The 18,020-nt window shown below is 38.5% G+C and overlaps 1 protein-coding gene across 1 annotated transcript; it reads right to left on the bottom strand.

Moving 5' to 3' along the window:
* Positions 1-936: 936 nt before the first annotated feature.
* On the bottom strand, positions 937-16,560 carry C2H8orf88 (chromosome 2 C8orf88 homolog). Its single transcript, XM_074897641.1, has 5 exons — positions 16,482-16,560; positions 15,610-15,680; positions 11,446-11,530; positions 5,185-5,291; positions 937-1,073 (listed from the first exon to the last, which is right to left on the bottom strand). Exons 1-5 carry the CDS (start codon positions 16,558-16,560, stop codon positions 1,035-1,037), a joined length of 381 nt encoding a protein of 126 aa, XP_074753742.1. The 3' UTR covers positions 937-1,034.
* Positions 16,561-18,020: the final 1,460 nt, after the last annotated feature.

Here is an 18,020-nt window from a genome sequence, read left to right as displayed (position 1 = left end):
CATGGAAAGAAATCTTAGTGTCTATCCAATACAACTTGAAAGTTTTCTGCACTATTGTGACACATTTTCATTTATCTTCCATTACAATTTATGATGGAGGTTAAAAAATTGCCTTCAGTGCCCAAATTATGTTATCGTAGGTCTGAATACAGGTTTTGAAGGTAATTATATTCATACAAAACAACTATTATTGATGCTTTTCAGCTAAAGGATGTTTTCTGGCAACACTCAAACTACTGCTTTCCATTTCACTATTAAATACTATACTAATTTAAGAAAAAAAGTTATTAACTATGAATTGGTATACCCATTGACCCATATAAGATGTGATTAAAATGTCCTGTTTCTCAATTTTGCCCATTACTTCCAGTTTTCAAAGTCAAAAACACTGGACAATTATTTACAAAGAACTTCAAGCAATGCAATGCGTAGGCAGTTCTCTTGTTCTGATCCACAATGAGAGAAAATTTCTCATTTTAGTGAAACTGTTAGTAACAAGAGACTTTGTACCTTGAAAGAAGGTATGCATCCACAATAAATCTCTTGTGTGAAGATGGAGATTTCAAAATAAGAAAGAAAGGAAGTGAAGATTTGGGGGAAAGAAAAAAAAAAAAAAGCAACAGGAGTACATACTCTAAGACATCTGTGATTTGACACAGCCAGCATGTGATGTTCCATTATTACTGCTAAGGAAGGGAGGTGGGAGCAAGCAAAAAGCCCCAGTCAAGTATTAGGCTAGAATTTATGGTCAAACTATATGGCTACATAACACAGACAATTCAAGGACAAAATTCTGTCCCAGCAAAATGTAAAATTATTTATTTTCACTCTAATTGTATTACCATCTCAGGCATTACAAATTAAAGGTTTGACTTTTAAAGCATTCAGGCAATTATGGAAAGAAACAGGCATTTCCATAGGTTTCATAGGGTCCTACTTTCATCTGTAAATACCCAAGTACCGTCAAAAATCTTAAAGATCTACATCATATGTAGCTCCTTCATTGATGGATTTTTCATCTTCCAAACAACCTGTCACTTCTTGCATATGTCAATAAAAGGGTTGCTCTTTTCCTGTAAGACAAACAAACCCTCAAATTACTACAGTTAGAAAGAGGTCAGTTAAACCAAGTTTTCAGGATTCTGCTTATAGCCCTTTTCTATTCCATGTACATTTAACAATTTGGTATTTTTTGATTAATGCAAACAGTTCTACTTTCATTAATCATAGAGACTTAATCTGAAATCTTCGTGGAAGTCTTTGTCAACACAGTAGCACCAGTTCAGTTCAAACGCTGAGCTATGTACAGGTAGGCCTGACCGCCACATCTAGAAAAGCCCCGATGTCTTTTGGGACAAATGCAACCCACAGCCCACTAACTGTAACAAAAGCATCTCCCTTGTACAAGTCACTCTAGGAAGCTTTCCCCATCTGAAAATATGACTTTCATTCATAGATGGGCATGTACTTCAGCAGTGACTTCAAAAATTCAGAACTAGGGAAGTCTTAAGATGGGCAAGAACTGCCTGAATATTCAGTTCAGCAGCCAACTGCTGACACCCACCTGCTCCTAAATACAAAATCACTGACACACAGAATTGTCTGTCATTAGAAATGACAATGCCTCCTTCTGGCCCTTTTAAGCATCATTCATTTTATTTACACATGCATCTCATCAATCCTTCTTGTTTCTGTGCAGAAAAACAGGTGACATGGGATCAGTCAACACACTGGAATTCTCCCATGTAACCAGAGAATGTGCTGCACGAAGGAAACTAATGGGACAATTGAACACCATTTACTGTTCAGTGTAAGTAAATTAAGTGGTTATGCACACTCCACTGAAAACAAATCCAGAATAATGACACCATCAGGATACAAACATTCTACTACCATTTCTGGTACTGCTCTACCAACAGAATACTATCTTTAGCTAACTTGTTATCGGGATGCCACAAACAAAACTGCACAGAAATCAACCTCAGCATTTACCTTCGAGATCTCAGGAACAGCAACATTTAGGCAATTTCTCACTATCATGTCAGCTCTGCTACAGAATATTCTTAAAATTAAGATAGTATCTCTCCCACCCTTCTAGAAAGCACAAAGGCTACAAGGAAAAACTTTGATTTATTTTTTCTTTTTAACTAATGGGATCATCCAGTAAGATCCAATGAAAGAGACAGCTTTCACAGCCTCCCCACACCAACTGTTTTTTCACCATGGGGGTGACCAAGCACTGCAACAGGTTGTGCAATCTCTCCACAGAGACATTGTGAAGTCTCTGAGTGTGGACACACTCAAAACCTGACTGCCCATGACCCTGGACAACCTGCTCTAGCTGACTCTGCCTAAGCAGAGGCCTTGGACTAGGTTATCTCAAGAGGTCCCTTCCAAACTAAATGATTCTGGTAAAATTCGTTAAAAGCTACCAAAAACATGCTTAGAAAAGAAAAGCCAGCAAACAAAAAAAACCAGATTACATAGTCAAGTACTACTGAATGGTTTTCTTTCAATCTGCATCCTATAAGAAGTATAAAGAAAAATTCCTAACAAACAAATATCCTTTTATGGGATTCTGGGCTCAGACTATTCTGATTTGAGACAAACCCTCTCCTGGAAAGTAGAATTGCTTATTCAGTGTCACTGTTTTGAGGAGCTATACACCAACAAGGCCCACATTCTGAACAGACAGAGGCCCCTCCTTTTTTCATGTTGATTAATCAGTCCTGTATTTCATAGAAGTCCCACTAGTAATGTTTTCCAAGAGATGAAGCTAACCCAGAAGATGAAATAATGCATATTTTGTCCCATAAAATGTTTTTAGTTATTGGATTTTTTTTCTTCTAATTTTGAAACGTTGCTTTATCACTCCTCATTCTTGAAATTCAGTATGTATCTTTTCTCACTAATATACAAGACCGAAAGTAAGACCTGTTAGTTGACAGGCCAAGTCAAGTCTAATGCATTCCTGGGTAAGATTCAGCTTCTATTCTATACACATACTCTGATATTTATATCCCTATATGGAAAAACTTAATATCTCCAAGTGCTTCAATCTTTTTATTGAAAGTGACTACCTGGGTAGGGTTCATGTGTCCCACAAATAAAATTTTTATTTCAGTATATGGCAATGAGGTTTCTAACAATGTTCTTATACTTTAGAGATCTTACAACTTTCTTGGAAACAATGGTAATTTTTTCCTCTTCCTTGCCAATAAGGGAAATGCTTAATGAAAAGCAAGCTGGTATATCCATGCAGACATACAAAATACATCTTAAGACAGACCACATCCAAAGAATTTATATATTTAATTCATGTTAATATGCTTCCAAACAAACTCCCAATTTACTTAAAATTCAATGTCAACACTAAAAATCAACACTAGAATACAACAGTGGATAGTTTTATCCTGTATTAGAGCAGAACATTCTATCAATTCAGAAAAAAAAGTAAAGACTATCACTGACCAACTTCTCATGTGGAACTAACTTCTGAAGTATGACTGGCAAGCTAGTAATATCACCTTTATTTACTAATGAGACCAGTATACTTGCAGTACCCTTTTCAACACTGTTTCCAAGATCACACTGCCAATTCACCAGCTTTTGCTTTCTTTTAATGAGAACAGGATTAGTCTCCTTTAGCTTCCTACTCACCATCCATAATTTGTGCTTGAGACACCAATAATAATAGCTAAGTGATACACTTTATGTTATTCTAACACAACATCCTAACTAATAAGGGTTTGTAATTTACCCCTTTTGCAGCTGAACAGAATCAGAGAACTCACTGCTTTTTTATCTCTGTGAGAAGCCAGCATATGCAGGTGGGTGCTTACATACGTAAGACTAACACAAAGTAGAGCAAAGACTTTTAAGAGCAGGCCTCACAAACAGTGAGATACTCATATTTCTGAAGACTATATACAACTGGATACATGTAAGACATCATCCTACAGTCACAGATCCTACAGCTCCAAAACAGTATCTTAAAACACATGCAACCCATCTTGGCTTGCATGAGTTTTTACTATCCTTTCCCTCTACCCAAATTATTTGCAACTTAGCCATGTCATGAGCAATTTAAGAATTATTTTGTCCACTGATGCCATTTCTGCAAGAGTCCTCCTTTACCTATGAACATAACCATGTGAAAGTGTATATATTATCAAAATTTGCGCCCCCTAAAAACTCAAGCAACAGGAAGAAGAGGAAAAAAAAGTTCGAAAATTCAGGAGTTGAAACTTCCTATCCGCAGGCAGGTTTTCAAACAAGTAAAGCTTTCATCTTGAGAACAAATGTAACAGAAAGATGCAAAAAGTAAGACCAGGGAAGGCCAATTACTGTCATCTATTAGTTTAACTTTGTTTTTCCAAATAGAATTTTTTTTTTTTTTTTAAATTTTAAAACTGCCTCAAATTGTAGCCAACACAGTAGTCATCGGGACATACTTCTCCAGGAATTTTATTTCTAGAAGAACTACACGCTGATCACCTCAAAAGCAACCTAGTATGTAGCCCCATTTGATATTATAATGTTTATACTCAAGAACATTTTCCCACATTTGGTGTGTGGAATGCAAACCATTAGATTTTTTTCCCTTATCATATGAAGTATTTGAGGATTACTTCATCTCAAAGGTAAGGTGGCTCTCCTGGATATCCTTCACATTCATTTCTATTCATTTCTCCCCAACAACACAGACCAGAGATAATGGTAGCACACAAACTGCATTAAGCTCATTTTGTAGTGGACACTGATGCCTGGACAACTTAAACACTGGAATCGGACTTTCACCAAGCCAGAAATTTATCAAGATTGCTCTATTTTATTTTGAAAAGACAGAGATGGAATTCACCATAGAATACCAAAGCTATGTACTGTTATTTCATAGTAGAAAGCTTTAATATGATTTCATACTTTAAATTTGGAAACATACCTATCTTCTTCCTGAAAACAAACAAACAAAAAACATTTCCTTTGTATGGTACTTGCCACGGTAAGATGCCACATACTATATGACCAGGGAAGTTATGTACAAACTTAACAGAGCTGAATTGCACAATCTGACTTTTGAACATTTTATCAATCTGGCAGGCTAGTCTGAAGAAAAATGTCTCCTATCAAATGGGTTGTCATGACTGTTTTTATAACTTCACTTAATATGAAAAATGCACTTACTGGCTTTTCAAGTACAATTGGATGATCAGGAAGAAACTCTGGCTTCTTCTGAGAGAGAGAAACACTTGAAAGTTTCAGGAGGAAATCTCTGCTGTATTTGATCCTTTCTGTGAATATACAAAATTACTAAGTTCAACACTTTTTTAAGGCGTTAAGGTTGGGAATTCAGAGAACTGATCTGGTTTCTTATTGAAGGGTGGAAATGCTGCACGTGGAATATAAAAATCATTATTAAAACCAGCAGTAATTTAAGTCTGACCTTGCATCAGGACAATCTGGAGTAAATTACAGAGAATTTAACTTTAAATCTATCAAATTGACTTAGTAAATATGGAGGACTACTCCAAGCTAATAAGGGTTTGTTGTTTTAATACAAAAGAACAGAAAAAGGTGAATCCAACCTAAAGCTACAGACAGACTCCCCATATCTTGTACTAATTATCAGAAACACCACAAACTGAAACCCTAGAAGAAAATCTGTTTAAAACTCACACCAAAGTGGCACATGTTACTATGAGCCGGATAACAAAACCTTGAGTGTCTCTTTTCTTGAAGCTATTAAGTTGATGTCTTTCAAAAGCTAAAAGTAATTATGAGATCTGCTGCATGTGAACTGGCAAGCAGATTAATACCAATTAAATAGTTTTGAGGGGTTTACACCAAATCAACAAGAGTCAGGGGCTTTGTTGCTTTATTTAAAATATGCATGTTATCATTCCGAGTTTGTACCACTGTCTCTACCTACATCCGTATTTTAAGCTGATATTCTTAAACAAGAACAGAAGCAAAGTTAGGTAAAGGGACAAACTTTATTTCTGGTCCTTAGTGACAAAGAAGTTTATTCCTTTAGGAATAACAGGCCTCCTGCAAGACTGTTATCTGCCACTTGACTGACTAGAGGTTTTGCTTCTCAGGCTGTACGCTGTTGACAAGAGAGGCCACAAAGTCAACTATGAATGGGATTTTTTCCTGCTTTTGACCATAAATGACTGCAATAACTGCTGAACCTATGTGAGGGCATAAGGACAACTTTTAAAAGAATAGTTTAAAGAACATGAGCATACACTGATGCCATTTTTTGCCCTTGTTTAAAAACATGAAAATGACAACTTCTGTAAGGCCTTTGACACAGTCCCCCACAACATCCTTCTCTCTAAATTGGACAGATAAGAATTTGGCAGCTGGACTCTTCAACAGATAAGGAACTGGTTGGATGGTCGCATCCAGAGGGTAGTGGTCAACAGCTCCATGTATGGATAAAGACTGGTGTCAAGTGGTGTCCCTCGGGGGTCCACAGTGGGACCAGTACTGTTTAATATCTTCAGCAGCCACACAAGACAGTGGGATCGAGTGCACCCTCAGCAAGTTTGCAGATGACATGAAGCTAGGTGGTGTGGTTGACACACCTGAGGGATGGGATGGCGTCCAGAGGAACTTGGACAAGCTCAAGAAGTGGGGCCACGTTCAACAAGGCCAAGTGCAACCCTTGGTATCAATAGAGCAATCCTATAGAATAGAGCAAACCTGGATCAGTGCAACCCTTGGTATCAATAGAGGCTGGGGGGAAAAAAGGATTGAGAGCAGCCTTGTGGAGAAGGACTTGGGGGTACTGGGGGATGAAAAGCTGAACATGAGCCAGCAATATGCACCAGCAGCCCCAGAAAGCCAATAATACCCTGCTGCATCGAGAGAAGTGTGTCCAGCAGGTCAAGGGATGTCATTCTGCCCCTCCACTCGGATCTCGTGAGACCCCACCTGGAGCACTGTGTCCAGCTCTGGGGTCCCCACCATAAATAAAGACATGGACCTGATGGAGCAGGTCCAGAGGAGAGCCACAAAAATGATCAGAGGGATGGAACGCCTCTCCTATGAAGAAAGGCTGAAAGAGTTGGGGTTGTTTAACCTGGAGAAGGCTCCAGGGAGACCTTATAGCAGCCTTTCAAAACTTAAAGGGAGATTATAACAAAGATGCTAAAAGACTTTTTAGCAGGGCCTGTTGTGGTAGTACAAGGAGTAATCGTTTTAAACTGAGAGAGAGTAGACTCAGACTAGATATAAGGAAGACTTTTTTTACTCTGAGGGTGGTAAAACAGATGGAACAGGTTGCCCAGAGGAGTGTGGATGCCCCATCCCTGTAAACATTCAAGGTCAGGTTGGACAGGGCTCTGGGCAACCCAATCTAGTTGAAAATGTCCCTGCTCATTGCAGAGGGTTGGACTAGATGACCTTTAAAGGTCCATTCCAATGCAAACCATACTATGATTCTAAGGGAAAGCAAGGAACTGACTGAGCTAGCAATAAAAAGCACTTAAGAACTGTAGAGACAGATAATTGAAGGCATACTACCACTGAACAGATATCAAATAGAAACTATTATCTAGAATTTAAGGTACAGCTGGAGATAAAAATGGACTTTCAGTGGAAATTTCACAGTGCGATGGAAGAGAGGAAGGAAAAAAAAAAAGACTTCTTTGTAGGCAGTAGCTGAACAACAGAATCAAAGTCGTGTTACTCCAAAGGAAAGAATTACAACAATCAGCAAACAAAGAAAAGCCCTCTGAAAACAAGTGTTGGAAAAAGTTTGACATTATGGACAAATGTATAGCAGACTCAGGAAGGCATCACAGAGCAATTAACCACTAAAAAAGATCCAAAGTGATGGTCTATACAAAAGAACAGGATCTGATGAGAAGCCATTTAAGATCACAGAATCACAGAATCATCTAGGTTGGAAAGGACCTTGAAGATCATCTAGTTCAAACATTAACCTAACATTTACAGTTCCCAACTACACCATAGCCTTAAGCGCTACATCGACCCAACTCTTAAACACCTCCAGGGATGGGGACTCCACCACCTCCCTGGGCAGCCCATTCCAACACCTAACAACCTGTTCTGTAAAGAAATACTTCCTGACATCTAGTCTAAACTTTCCCTGGCGCAACTTGAGACCATTATGTCTTGTCCTATCACTTGTTACTTTGTTAAAGAGACTCACCCCCAGCTCTCTGCAACCTCCTTTCAGGGAGCTGTAGAGGGCGATGAGGTCTCCCCTCAGCCTCCTCTTCTCCAGACTAAACACCCCCAGTTCCCTCAACCACTCCCCGTACGACCTGTGCTCCAGACCCTGCACCAGCTTCGTTGCCCTTCTCTGGACACGCTCGAGTCATTCAATGTCCTTTTTGTAGTGAGGGGCCCAAAACTGAACACAGGAATCGAGGGGCGGCCTCACCAGTGCCGAGTACAGGGGTCAGATCCCTTCCCTGTCCCTGCTGGCCACGCTATTGCTGACACAAGCCAGGATGCCATTGGCCTTCTTGGCCCCCTGGGCACACTGCTGGCTCCTGTTCAGCTGGCTGTCAGTCAACTCCCCCAGATCCCTCTCTGACTGGCAGCTCTCCAGCCACTCCTCCCCAAGCCTGTAGCGCTGCTGGGGGTTGTTGTGGCCCAAGGGCAGCCCCCGGCATTTGGCCTTATTGAAACTCCTCCAGGTGGCCTCAGCCCATGGCTCCAGCCTGTCCAGGTCTCTCTGCAGAGCCTCCCTACCCTCGAGCAGATCAACACTCCCACCCAACTGGGTGTCATCTGCAAACTGACTGAGGGTGCCCTCAATCCCCTCGTCTAGATCATCAGTAAAGATGTTAAACAGGAGTGGCCCCAAAACCGAGCCCTGGGGGACACCACTCGTGACCGGCCGCCAACTGGATTTAACTCCATTCACCACAACTCTTTGGGCCCGGCCATTCAGCCAGTTTTTTACCCAGCAAAGCGTGTGCCCATCCAAGCCGTGAGCAACCAGTTTCACCAGGAGAATGCTGTGGGAAATGGTGTCAAAGGCCTTACTAAAGTCAAGGTAGACAACATCACAGCCTTTCCCTCATCCAAAAAGCGGGTCACCCTGTCGCAGAAGGAGATCAGGTCAAGCAGGACCTGACTTTCATAAACCCATACTGACTAGGCCTGATCTCCTGGTTGTCCATTATATGACTTTTAATGGCACCCAAGATGACCTGCTCCATGACCTTCCCTGGTACTGGGGTCAGACTGACAGGTCTATAGTTTCCTGGATCCTCCTTTCTGCCTCTCTTGTAGATGGGTGTTACATTTGCCACCCTCCAGTCCAATGGGACCTCCCCAGTGAGCCATGATTTCAGGTAAATCATGGACAGCAGCTTGGCGAGCACATCTGCCAACTCCCTCAGCACCCTTGGGTGTAACCCATCCGGTCCCACAGACTTGTGTGCATCCAAGTGGTGCAGCAGGTCTCTGACCACCTCCTCTCCAACTGTGCTGACCTCAGTCTGCTTCCCCTCCCCATCTCCCAGCTCATGAGGCTGGGTGTCCAGGGAACAGCCAGTTCCACTGCTAAAGACTGAGGCAAAGGAGGCGTTGAGCACCTCAGCATTTTCCTCATCCTTTGGTACCATGTTTTCCTCTGCATCCAATAAAGGAGGGAGATTTTCCCTAATCCTCCTTTTGCTGTTAACAAATTTATAGAAACTGTTTTTGTTATCCTTAACAGCTGTAGCCAAGTTGAGCTCTAGCTGTGCTTTGGCTCTCCTAATGTTCTCCCTGCACAGCTTCTCTACATCTTTATAGTCTTCATGAGAGACCCGCCCCCTCTTCCAAAGGCAATAGATTCTCCTTTTGTTCTTGAGATCCAGCCAAAGGTCCCTGTTTAGCCAGGCCGGTCTTCTTCCCTGCCTGCTTGTTTTCTGGCACACGGGAACAGCCTGCTCCTGTGCCGTTAAGACTTTGCTCTTGAAGTATGTCCAGCCTTCCTGGACTCCCATATCCTTCAAGGCAGCCTCCCAAGGGATTTTGTTAACCAGTCTTTTGAACAGGTCAAATTTTGCCCTCTGGAATTCTAAGATGGCAGTTTTACTAACCCCTCTCTTTGTTTCTTCAAGGATCAAAAACTCAACCATCAATCATCTCATGATCACAGGATCGAAAACTCAATCATGAATTTCTTAGCTGTCTGCCAGGCAGCTCTCCAGCCACTCCTGAAGATCTTGTAGAATAAAACAGTCTCTACACACCACAAGCGGAATCACTGAGAAAGGACCAGAAAGCTGCCATCACCAGTTAGAACTTGACAAGCTTGACACCAAACTAGATCCAAAGAACCAAACATTATTCTATTTAGCAAGATCAAGAACAGAAGAAACAAACTTGAGCCTCAAAGGGGATACATGGAAGAGCTACTTTGAAGTCAGCAGCACACAACAGTGTAGAATTTATGTAGAATTACTCAAGAACCTGGGTGATGGTAACCTCAGACTAAGGAAAAATAGGAAAGGTTCAAAAAAACTTAATAGAATTCTTTCAATTCTTGAGTACTAAGTGCAACAGAACAAACCAAGTCTCCAGAGATTACTTAAAGACTGTAGATTGTAGATGGGAGATTTGAGACACCTGATTGCAGGAAGACATTAAGAGAAAAAATTTTCTCAATGAACTGATGACCTAAGCTGGCTCACTGTCACAGTTCCTGTGGCATGTTCAAGAACAAAGAATTAGTCAGGAAGCAGTGCAGAGGAGGACTGTGAGAATACATTTGGAATCTGAAATTATCCCTTAATAAAAAAAAGAGCAAAAATTTGGCTTGTGTAAACTACCAAACCATGACAAAAACACTACTATGCTTTATGAGTACTGGGTGAAAAGCATAAGGAGCAAACCTTAGCAACAGCATTGACATGAGAACAAACTGTCCAGGACTAATCATAGCAGAAATTAAGTGATTTCTAACCATCAGAGTATTAGTATTTCAGAAGCACTGTAGTAAAAGTAGGAAAAGGAAACCGAAGTACTACATTCTTAAATTAGTTGCATGCAGTAGTCTGTATGCCATGACTAATCCCTGCAACAGGCTAAAGGATGAAACTCAAATCTGCACTTCTACACACAGAAGCAATTTACACAAAACTAAGATTTTGTGTGAAAAAATATTTTTAAGCTCATGAGGTTTTTTTCTTGGTTTTCTTTGCTGGTTTTGGTTTTAAAAAAAGACAGGTACACCCTTATATGCATCAAGTCTACCAGTGGAGGCTTCCCACCTCAGTTATGGCCAAGTTTTACACTTTCTCTACAGTGTTATGTGAAAACAAAAAGGTTTCATACTGCTCTCTTGGTACAGAAGGAAGCCAAATCCTCAAAGCATTGGCTAATCAGAAGAAATAATATGCAGCTCACATCTCTTCAAAGTTCAACTGTCTTCCATGCAGAAAATACAATTCTGACACAGAAATATTTTACCTTTTTTTCCTTCTGATTCATGCTCTTTTGGTTGACAGGACATCATAGGTTGACTTAAGACCTTCACTTCAGTCATTTCAGGTAACTACAATAGGGAGGAAAGAGTTAAACATTTTTCGATATATTTCACAAAATTAAGTTTCCTTTAAACATATTAAAAGAAGAATGTATGTTTCTGAGTTTCTTAGTTAAAAATAACAGTGTAACAGTTTCAGTAATAAATTTTGCCTTCATCAGTCACCAAGATTTTGAACAATTAATACTTTTTGTGCACAAAGAAAACTGGATTCTGTTACTTTTTTCTACTCCTTGCAACTGAATCACCATCTCCTTTTCAGTATAAAAACAGTCTGAAAAGAAACAAGTCTTGCACAAAGAAAACTGTAGTCAGAACTGTAGCTATTTATAACAACTGATGCATCTCTAACTTGAAAGATGAAGGTCCTGCAAAATAACTGCAGAAAAATGTCAGTATGAATAACGGTAATGTAAAACCACCGAAAAATTTAATCTGAACCTGTAGAACATTTGTTACTCTTGATTACATACAATAAAGAAATAGTTCAATGACCTACAAAGCAGTATAGGTAAACACATCTGAGATAGCAATCTTGTAGAGAGAACTTTAGCACTATTGCTATTTTTTCAAAAGAACTTAATTATCTTCTCCTGTTCTCTTATCTCAGAGATAATCCAGCAGAAGCTGCTATATTGGGGAATAAAAAAAGCAGGAAGGACTTTCCTTAAAACCAAAAGAGAGACTTGGATTCTCTCACTTAGCAAAAGGTTTCAAAAGCATCAAGATCCAACATCTAGAGTATAATGCTGCATTCCTTCCGGCTGCCAAAACCTTGAAGTGAGTGTTTTGGAATGTACAAAAGCAGTTTACCCTCAACAGTTTGTCTTGGCTCCCAAAAGGCTCCACAGATTTGGCTGAGGAATTTTAATCTCATTCTGAGACAGATGGAGGGTGTGTGTGTGTGTGTGTGTGTGTTAAGGGCAGGAAGACCAGAAAATTTTGGGAAGCATTTGTCAAAAGTGGAAGAGATCCTATTTTCTAGACAGAGACACAGTAAACACTTTGTACTGTAACTGCACCAACAGCTTTCATGGTGCGCTAAGGCTACAAATTGAAATGGCAAAATATTTCTAGTTTATTACCCACCCTACTCACACTTCCATTTTCTGTGGCTGAAATTTGGTTATCTTTTCCTGATTTGTCTAAAGCTTCTGGGGGAAAAAAAAATCTGAAAAAACTAGGGATTTTAGAGAATGAAGTTAACAACTGCACTGCTAATTCTAACTGCTTTGTGATGTTCAACTAGGCTTCACAAGTCTTAGCTACTCAAAGGGTCTTTCCAAGTACAGACAAGGATTTAACACATTCTCAAATCCACAAGAAAAAGACATACATGATAGAGCAGAATTTACAGCAATGTGCCAATGTTACATTTTAAAATTTCTTCCTGCACCATCACATCATCCTGCCAACTGGTTTATAGTATCAATAATTCTATTATGCTTCATTTTCAGTCCAAAACTTAATGTTTGAGTATCACCACTCACAACAATACTCATACATCTTTTTATCTGAAATCCATCTACAAAGAATGGAATCCATCTATGAGGAATGTCCCTAGATCAGGGCAAGTATTTCTGAAGCTCAACATAATTTTTAAATGGTAGTTAAGAAGTAGTGCATTAAAATTGATACTGACTGATGGAGACTTCAAGCCTCTCACTCTACCTCAAATAGATCTGAGGTAGCGAACTCAACACTCTCAAGGTTCTTCTGAAAATTCTTTGCATACCATGAAGGAATAAAAATTATGTGTTGCTTTAAATTATCCACTTAGGACACACTGACTATTCAGGCACTCTTACTGTGAACACCAGTTTGGTGGAAATTCCCCACGATCAAGGCTAACATTGTAGATACATGAACCATCACTGTGCTTAATATTAACAGCAGCTCTTCTCCACGTCCTCTAAGGCTTAAGACTAGAAGTTTCAGAATGTAAGTTCCTCACATAGTAGTTTTAATTCTGTAATTCACTGTTCTTTACACTCGGAGTTGAATCTAACACTGACCAGAACTGATGTGCCATATGCTGATGATTCTTTTTTCCTGGCAGAAGTCTAAGCAGCTTTAAGTGTGCATACTAAATATCCCAGAGTAAAACAGTTTAGAGAACTCAGTTGCCAGATTCTCCCTCAGTTCTTTCACTGCTTTAAGAACCTGGTTTGTCAGAATTGGCTTTTTTTTTTTTGTTTCTAAAGACTCTTTTATTTTTAAAAATCTATTTATAAGTTAGTGGCAAATATAATCTGCTTTACTTTTTAAAATCTTCACTGTTCACCACTCTTTCCAAAAAGTAACCTGCATTTCCTAACCTATATCAACTTGAACATTTATTCTCTCTTGAATAGATCATCACTATGTAAGACTATCACTGGTATAAAAAGTTGTAACAAGTTTGGTTTTCCACCTTACAGTGTATTTAGCATTGTGTTCATTTATCTTCTATAAAAGAAAATATATTTGAGGAGTAAGGAAAAGGAATGAGGATAATGGAAGTTTTATGATTGCAGATACAGAGCACTATTACTGTCTTGCCAAAAAGGCAGTAAGATTCAAAGTACCTGAAATACAGGTTTGAAGAACAAGTTCTTGAAGTGAAATATATATATTATGCTAGGGATGGGGACATTATTTCACCTTATCAGGAGCCAAAGAGCAAATAGATAGCAATGTACAGCTTTCTCAGATCATCACTGATGAGAAACTTTTAGAAACACAGAGAATGTTCAGCATTAAAGAGTAACTCACTCATTAGAGAGTGGTAATACACAACTCTATCATCAGATTCAGGTCCCAAGATCTTCAGAACTAGATACTGAATGTTCCTGCTTAGAAAAATGTTCTGTGAAGCTGCTATGCCAGCCTCCAAGCCAATGCTGCCTATCAAGTAGGGGTTCATCAGGTACTAATTAGCTGGTATTTGGAGGTACCCATGAAAGAGCTGACTTTCAAAAGCATTAAAAAGCCTTTTCAACATCCTATGTCAAAAAAAGTCTTTTAAAAAACACAGCTATACTAACATCAAAGAAATGCAGCATGTAGCTACATGTAGCCAAATATTGATGAAACCGAATACTACAACACTGCTGACCACAGGCTGTTGTAAAAGGGAATAGTTTGTTCTCCTAAATACATATTGCTCAAGAGACAACTAGACAACTATAACTGATAATTTCCCTATGTGTGATCAAGGATAGGCTGCCAACATCATGACTTTCTTCTTTTTAATTAAGTCAAAGGCAGCTTCCAGGAGCTTCATATAATAAAGGAAGGACTACAGGATTATTAGACCTCTTCTAAAATAAAAAAATGAAGGAACAGACACTTGGTCTAACAACAACAAAAAAAAATACATCTTTCAATACACTCCGAAGAACATTCAAATCAGTATCAATAAAAATCAAATTTATACTATGAAACATTAAGCATTACAGCTGTTAACACTACAAACTTCATTTTGCAGCAAACAGCTAGAACCAATTTAAAGTTTGAAGGACACATTGTACCACCTCCAAAACGAAGTATTTCTGGCAATAAAGCACTAGAGTGCTTCTGTTTTTTTGAATGCTAAAGCCCCTTAATCACCCAGTCCAGCAGAGTCAATGAAACAGAACTACAGAATGCACTGCAACAGTTTAATTATCTAGTTCTGTGAAGCTGGCTGCCTCAAATGGATTGGTGCATGTGCTAACAAAACTAAAAATTAAAAAAAAAGTATTTCTAATGTTATTCTTTACACATAATATGCAAAGATTGAGTATGTGTACTTTAAAATAGCTATCTTAAATTCAGTGAAGACAGAAGAAACACCACACAGACTTTCATAAGACTTAAGTAACTCATAAGATGCATTTTTCAGCTACTAGTGCATGCAAATATCAGGGAAAGCCATTCCTGAAACCCATACTTCTTTTTAATTTTAACACTTCTAACACTGCTGGTTTTTAACATACAGATTCAAGGACACTAGCTGGAAAGAGTTTACTTTTCATTTGTTAACACAGGATCATCTGACCTCCAATTTATAACACTCTAGAACCCACTCCATCAACTTTGTCACCTACTATTTACTCCATACTCACCCAGTCAACCTTACTCTGCAAACATACTTCAGTGTTGCTGGATAATTCAGTCTGAAAGTTTAATGCAATGGCTGATGCCAGTGAAGATATAAGAAAACATTAAGAAAAAATATTTTAGACAGACTCCACATTTTTATTTTGTGATACTTGCCATAAGAACAGTATGGAAATCAAACTGAAAAGAGACTGTATAGGCATTTACTCACAACTTAAAAGCTCTAAATCACCACAGCACCCTTCTTCCATTTCTTCCACAAATTTTAAACAAGATAAAAATTTATCATGCCACTTAGCTCCTGTCCACATCTCTGTCATTATCTGGCTACCAAAAATTTCTAACTTAACAATAATAGCTATAATACTGCAATATCTGAGACATACAGAGATTTAAAAATAATAAAAAAAAAAAGAAAACAGAAACACCTGATATAAATACGGCATGATTTTTTTCTTACACTTTTTTTGTTTGCTTTAAACTTGTATGAAGGCTAGAACAGTACGGTGCAGTATACTGTATTTGCAATAAAACTTAAACAACAATCTTTTTGTTAAATTTTATTTGATAGCAGGACCCAATAACCCAAGAAATCCAAATTTAATAGAGAAGCCTGATCTAACATTCTGAAGCCACTCAGATGCCAAGCTAGAACACCATCATCAAAAAGAGTTTTGCATAAACTTAATGTAGTGTAAATTCAGATTTCATCAGAGATAATGGAGTAAGATCAACACACAAGGTATTTATACAGCACTGTAGTATGAACAAAGTCATTGAAAAAAAAAAAAAAAAGCCACCTTACATATCCTTGCTATTTCCTTAAAAGGAACTGAAGCTTTGGTAAAGTGAACCGTATCTTAGCCATGCTACTCACCTTGTTTAGAAGCTAGATGACGCACTGGTCGTGCTGGTTGAAGAGATTTACCAATAAACTTTTTAGATTCCTTTAACATTTTGAAGGATCACACTTTAAAAAAGCAGCAGAAATCAATAGAGAGAATTCAGTTTCACATATGGATGTTAAGTGAGAACATCTACCACTTGTTAGCTGCATTTGACAAGAGGATATACGATATTTTAGCATCTGGGCAGGAAAAAGAAGAAAAGCCTAACACATAAGTTTTCTTAGATGACAGAATATGCTGGATAAAAACCTGCATAAAGACAGAATCAGACATCTCTCATTTTTCCTTCCAACTGAGCTACTGTAGGTTCTTCTCAAAAAGATTTTTCCTCTACAAACCTGTATGCGTGGAGAAAGGCTATGGGGACACATGATGGAAATTACAGTATCTTCTAACAATTTAATTCAATGGGACTTTAATTAACATCAGTGTACCCTTTACAGTCTGCTGGCTGCACAGGAATTCCTTACATATATATCTCTACATAAACTTGTATAGTTGTTCTTTAATACCTACTTGAATTAAATTAATACACTTTTGCATCTTTTCACTCAGTTTAGCTGACAGAAACACCAAAAACTGCTAAGGTAGTGCTGCGCTGACAAATCTCCCACTGTAAGTAAACTGTCAGTTGTAAAATCTTCATTTCTAATATCTGTATATTAGTTGTTCTCCTTCCCACCCCCATCTCCTTTGTCAACTGGGAGATTTCATGATTTGAAGAAACTTCAGCTTCTTTTAGAGCAAAATAATAGTAGAAATGAAAACACAGTAACGGTACTGAAATTGTGTCTTCTCTAAGAGACTTTACAAGACAAGGGAATAATTGTAACAAAAAGGATTCAGAGGAAACTATCATGACTTCAACAGTTAAAACTGTAGAGATTATTATCCAATTCAGGTATAGAACAGGAAAAGAGAAGTTAGGCTATTTAAAATATGATCCAGTATCACTCCCCTCTTCAATCATCTGAGCATCTGAGCAGATACTACTTTATAATCTTTTAAACACTTACTATATTCAAGTAACAATCTTCCATCAAGGCCAGTTTGAACCCATTCTGGTCTAGAAACCAACTGTTAAATGGCTACTGTCTGAATTTGAACAGTTGTGCTGAAACTAGGAAAAAAAGCTCTGGGTAGATCCTCCTGATTTTCCTACCTTCTCATCTTAAAAAATAAAGACTTGAAAGCTGTAGTCAAAAGCAACAATGAAAATTCCTACAGGTGAATGAACTGAGACTACTGGCATGAAAGATGTATTTCATTTTATACAGATAAGGAATGCTTGTTTAAACTGCATTTATACTATATACTAAATTTCTGCATAAAGCAATGCAGTAATAATATTTGCATCGGAAGATAAAAAAAAGCAAGTTTTCCTCCATCCCCTGATTGCAAATGATATGCACACTTTTTAAAACAAGAAAAAATGTTTAAGAGGCTGGGTAGCTTCTAGAATGTAGCACACCTGTATTTTTTAAAGTGTTCTCCTGATAATGAAAACA

Source organism: Athene noctua, chromosome 2 (assembly GCF_965140245.1).
Source record: "Athene noctua chromosome 2, bAthNoc1.hap1.1, whole genome shotgun sequence".
Classification (NCBI taxonomy): domain Eukaryota; kingdom Metazoa; phylum Chordata; class Aves; order Strigiformes; family Strigidae; genus Athene; species Athene noctua.
Note: the sequence above shows the minus strand (reverse complement) of the source record. Positions and strands in the feature narration are given on the sequence as shown.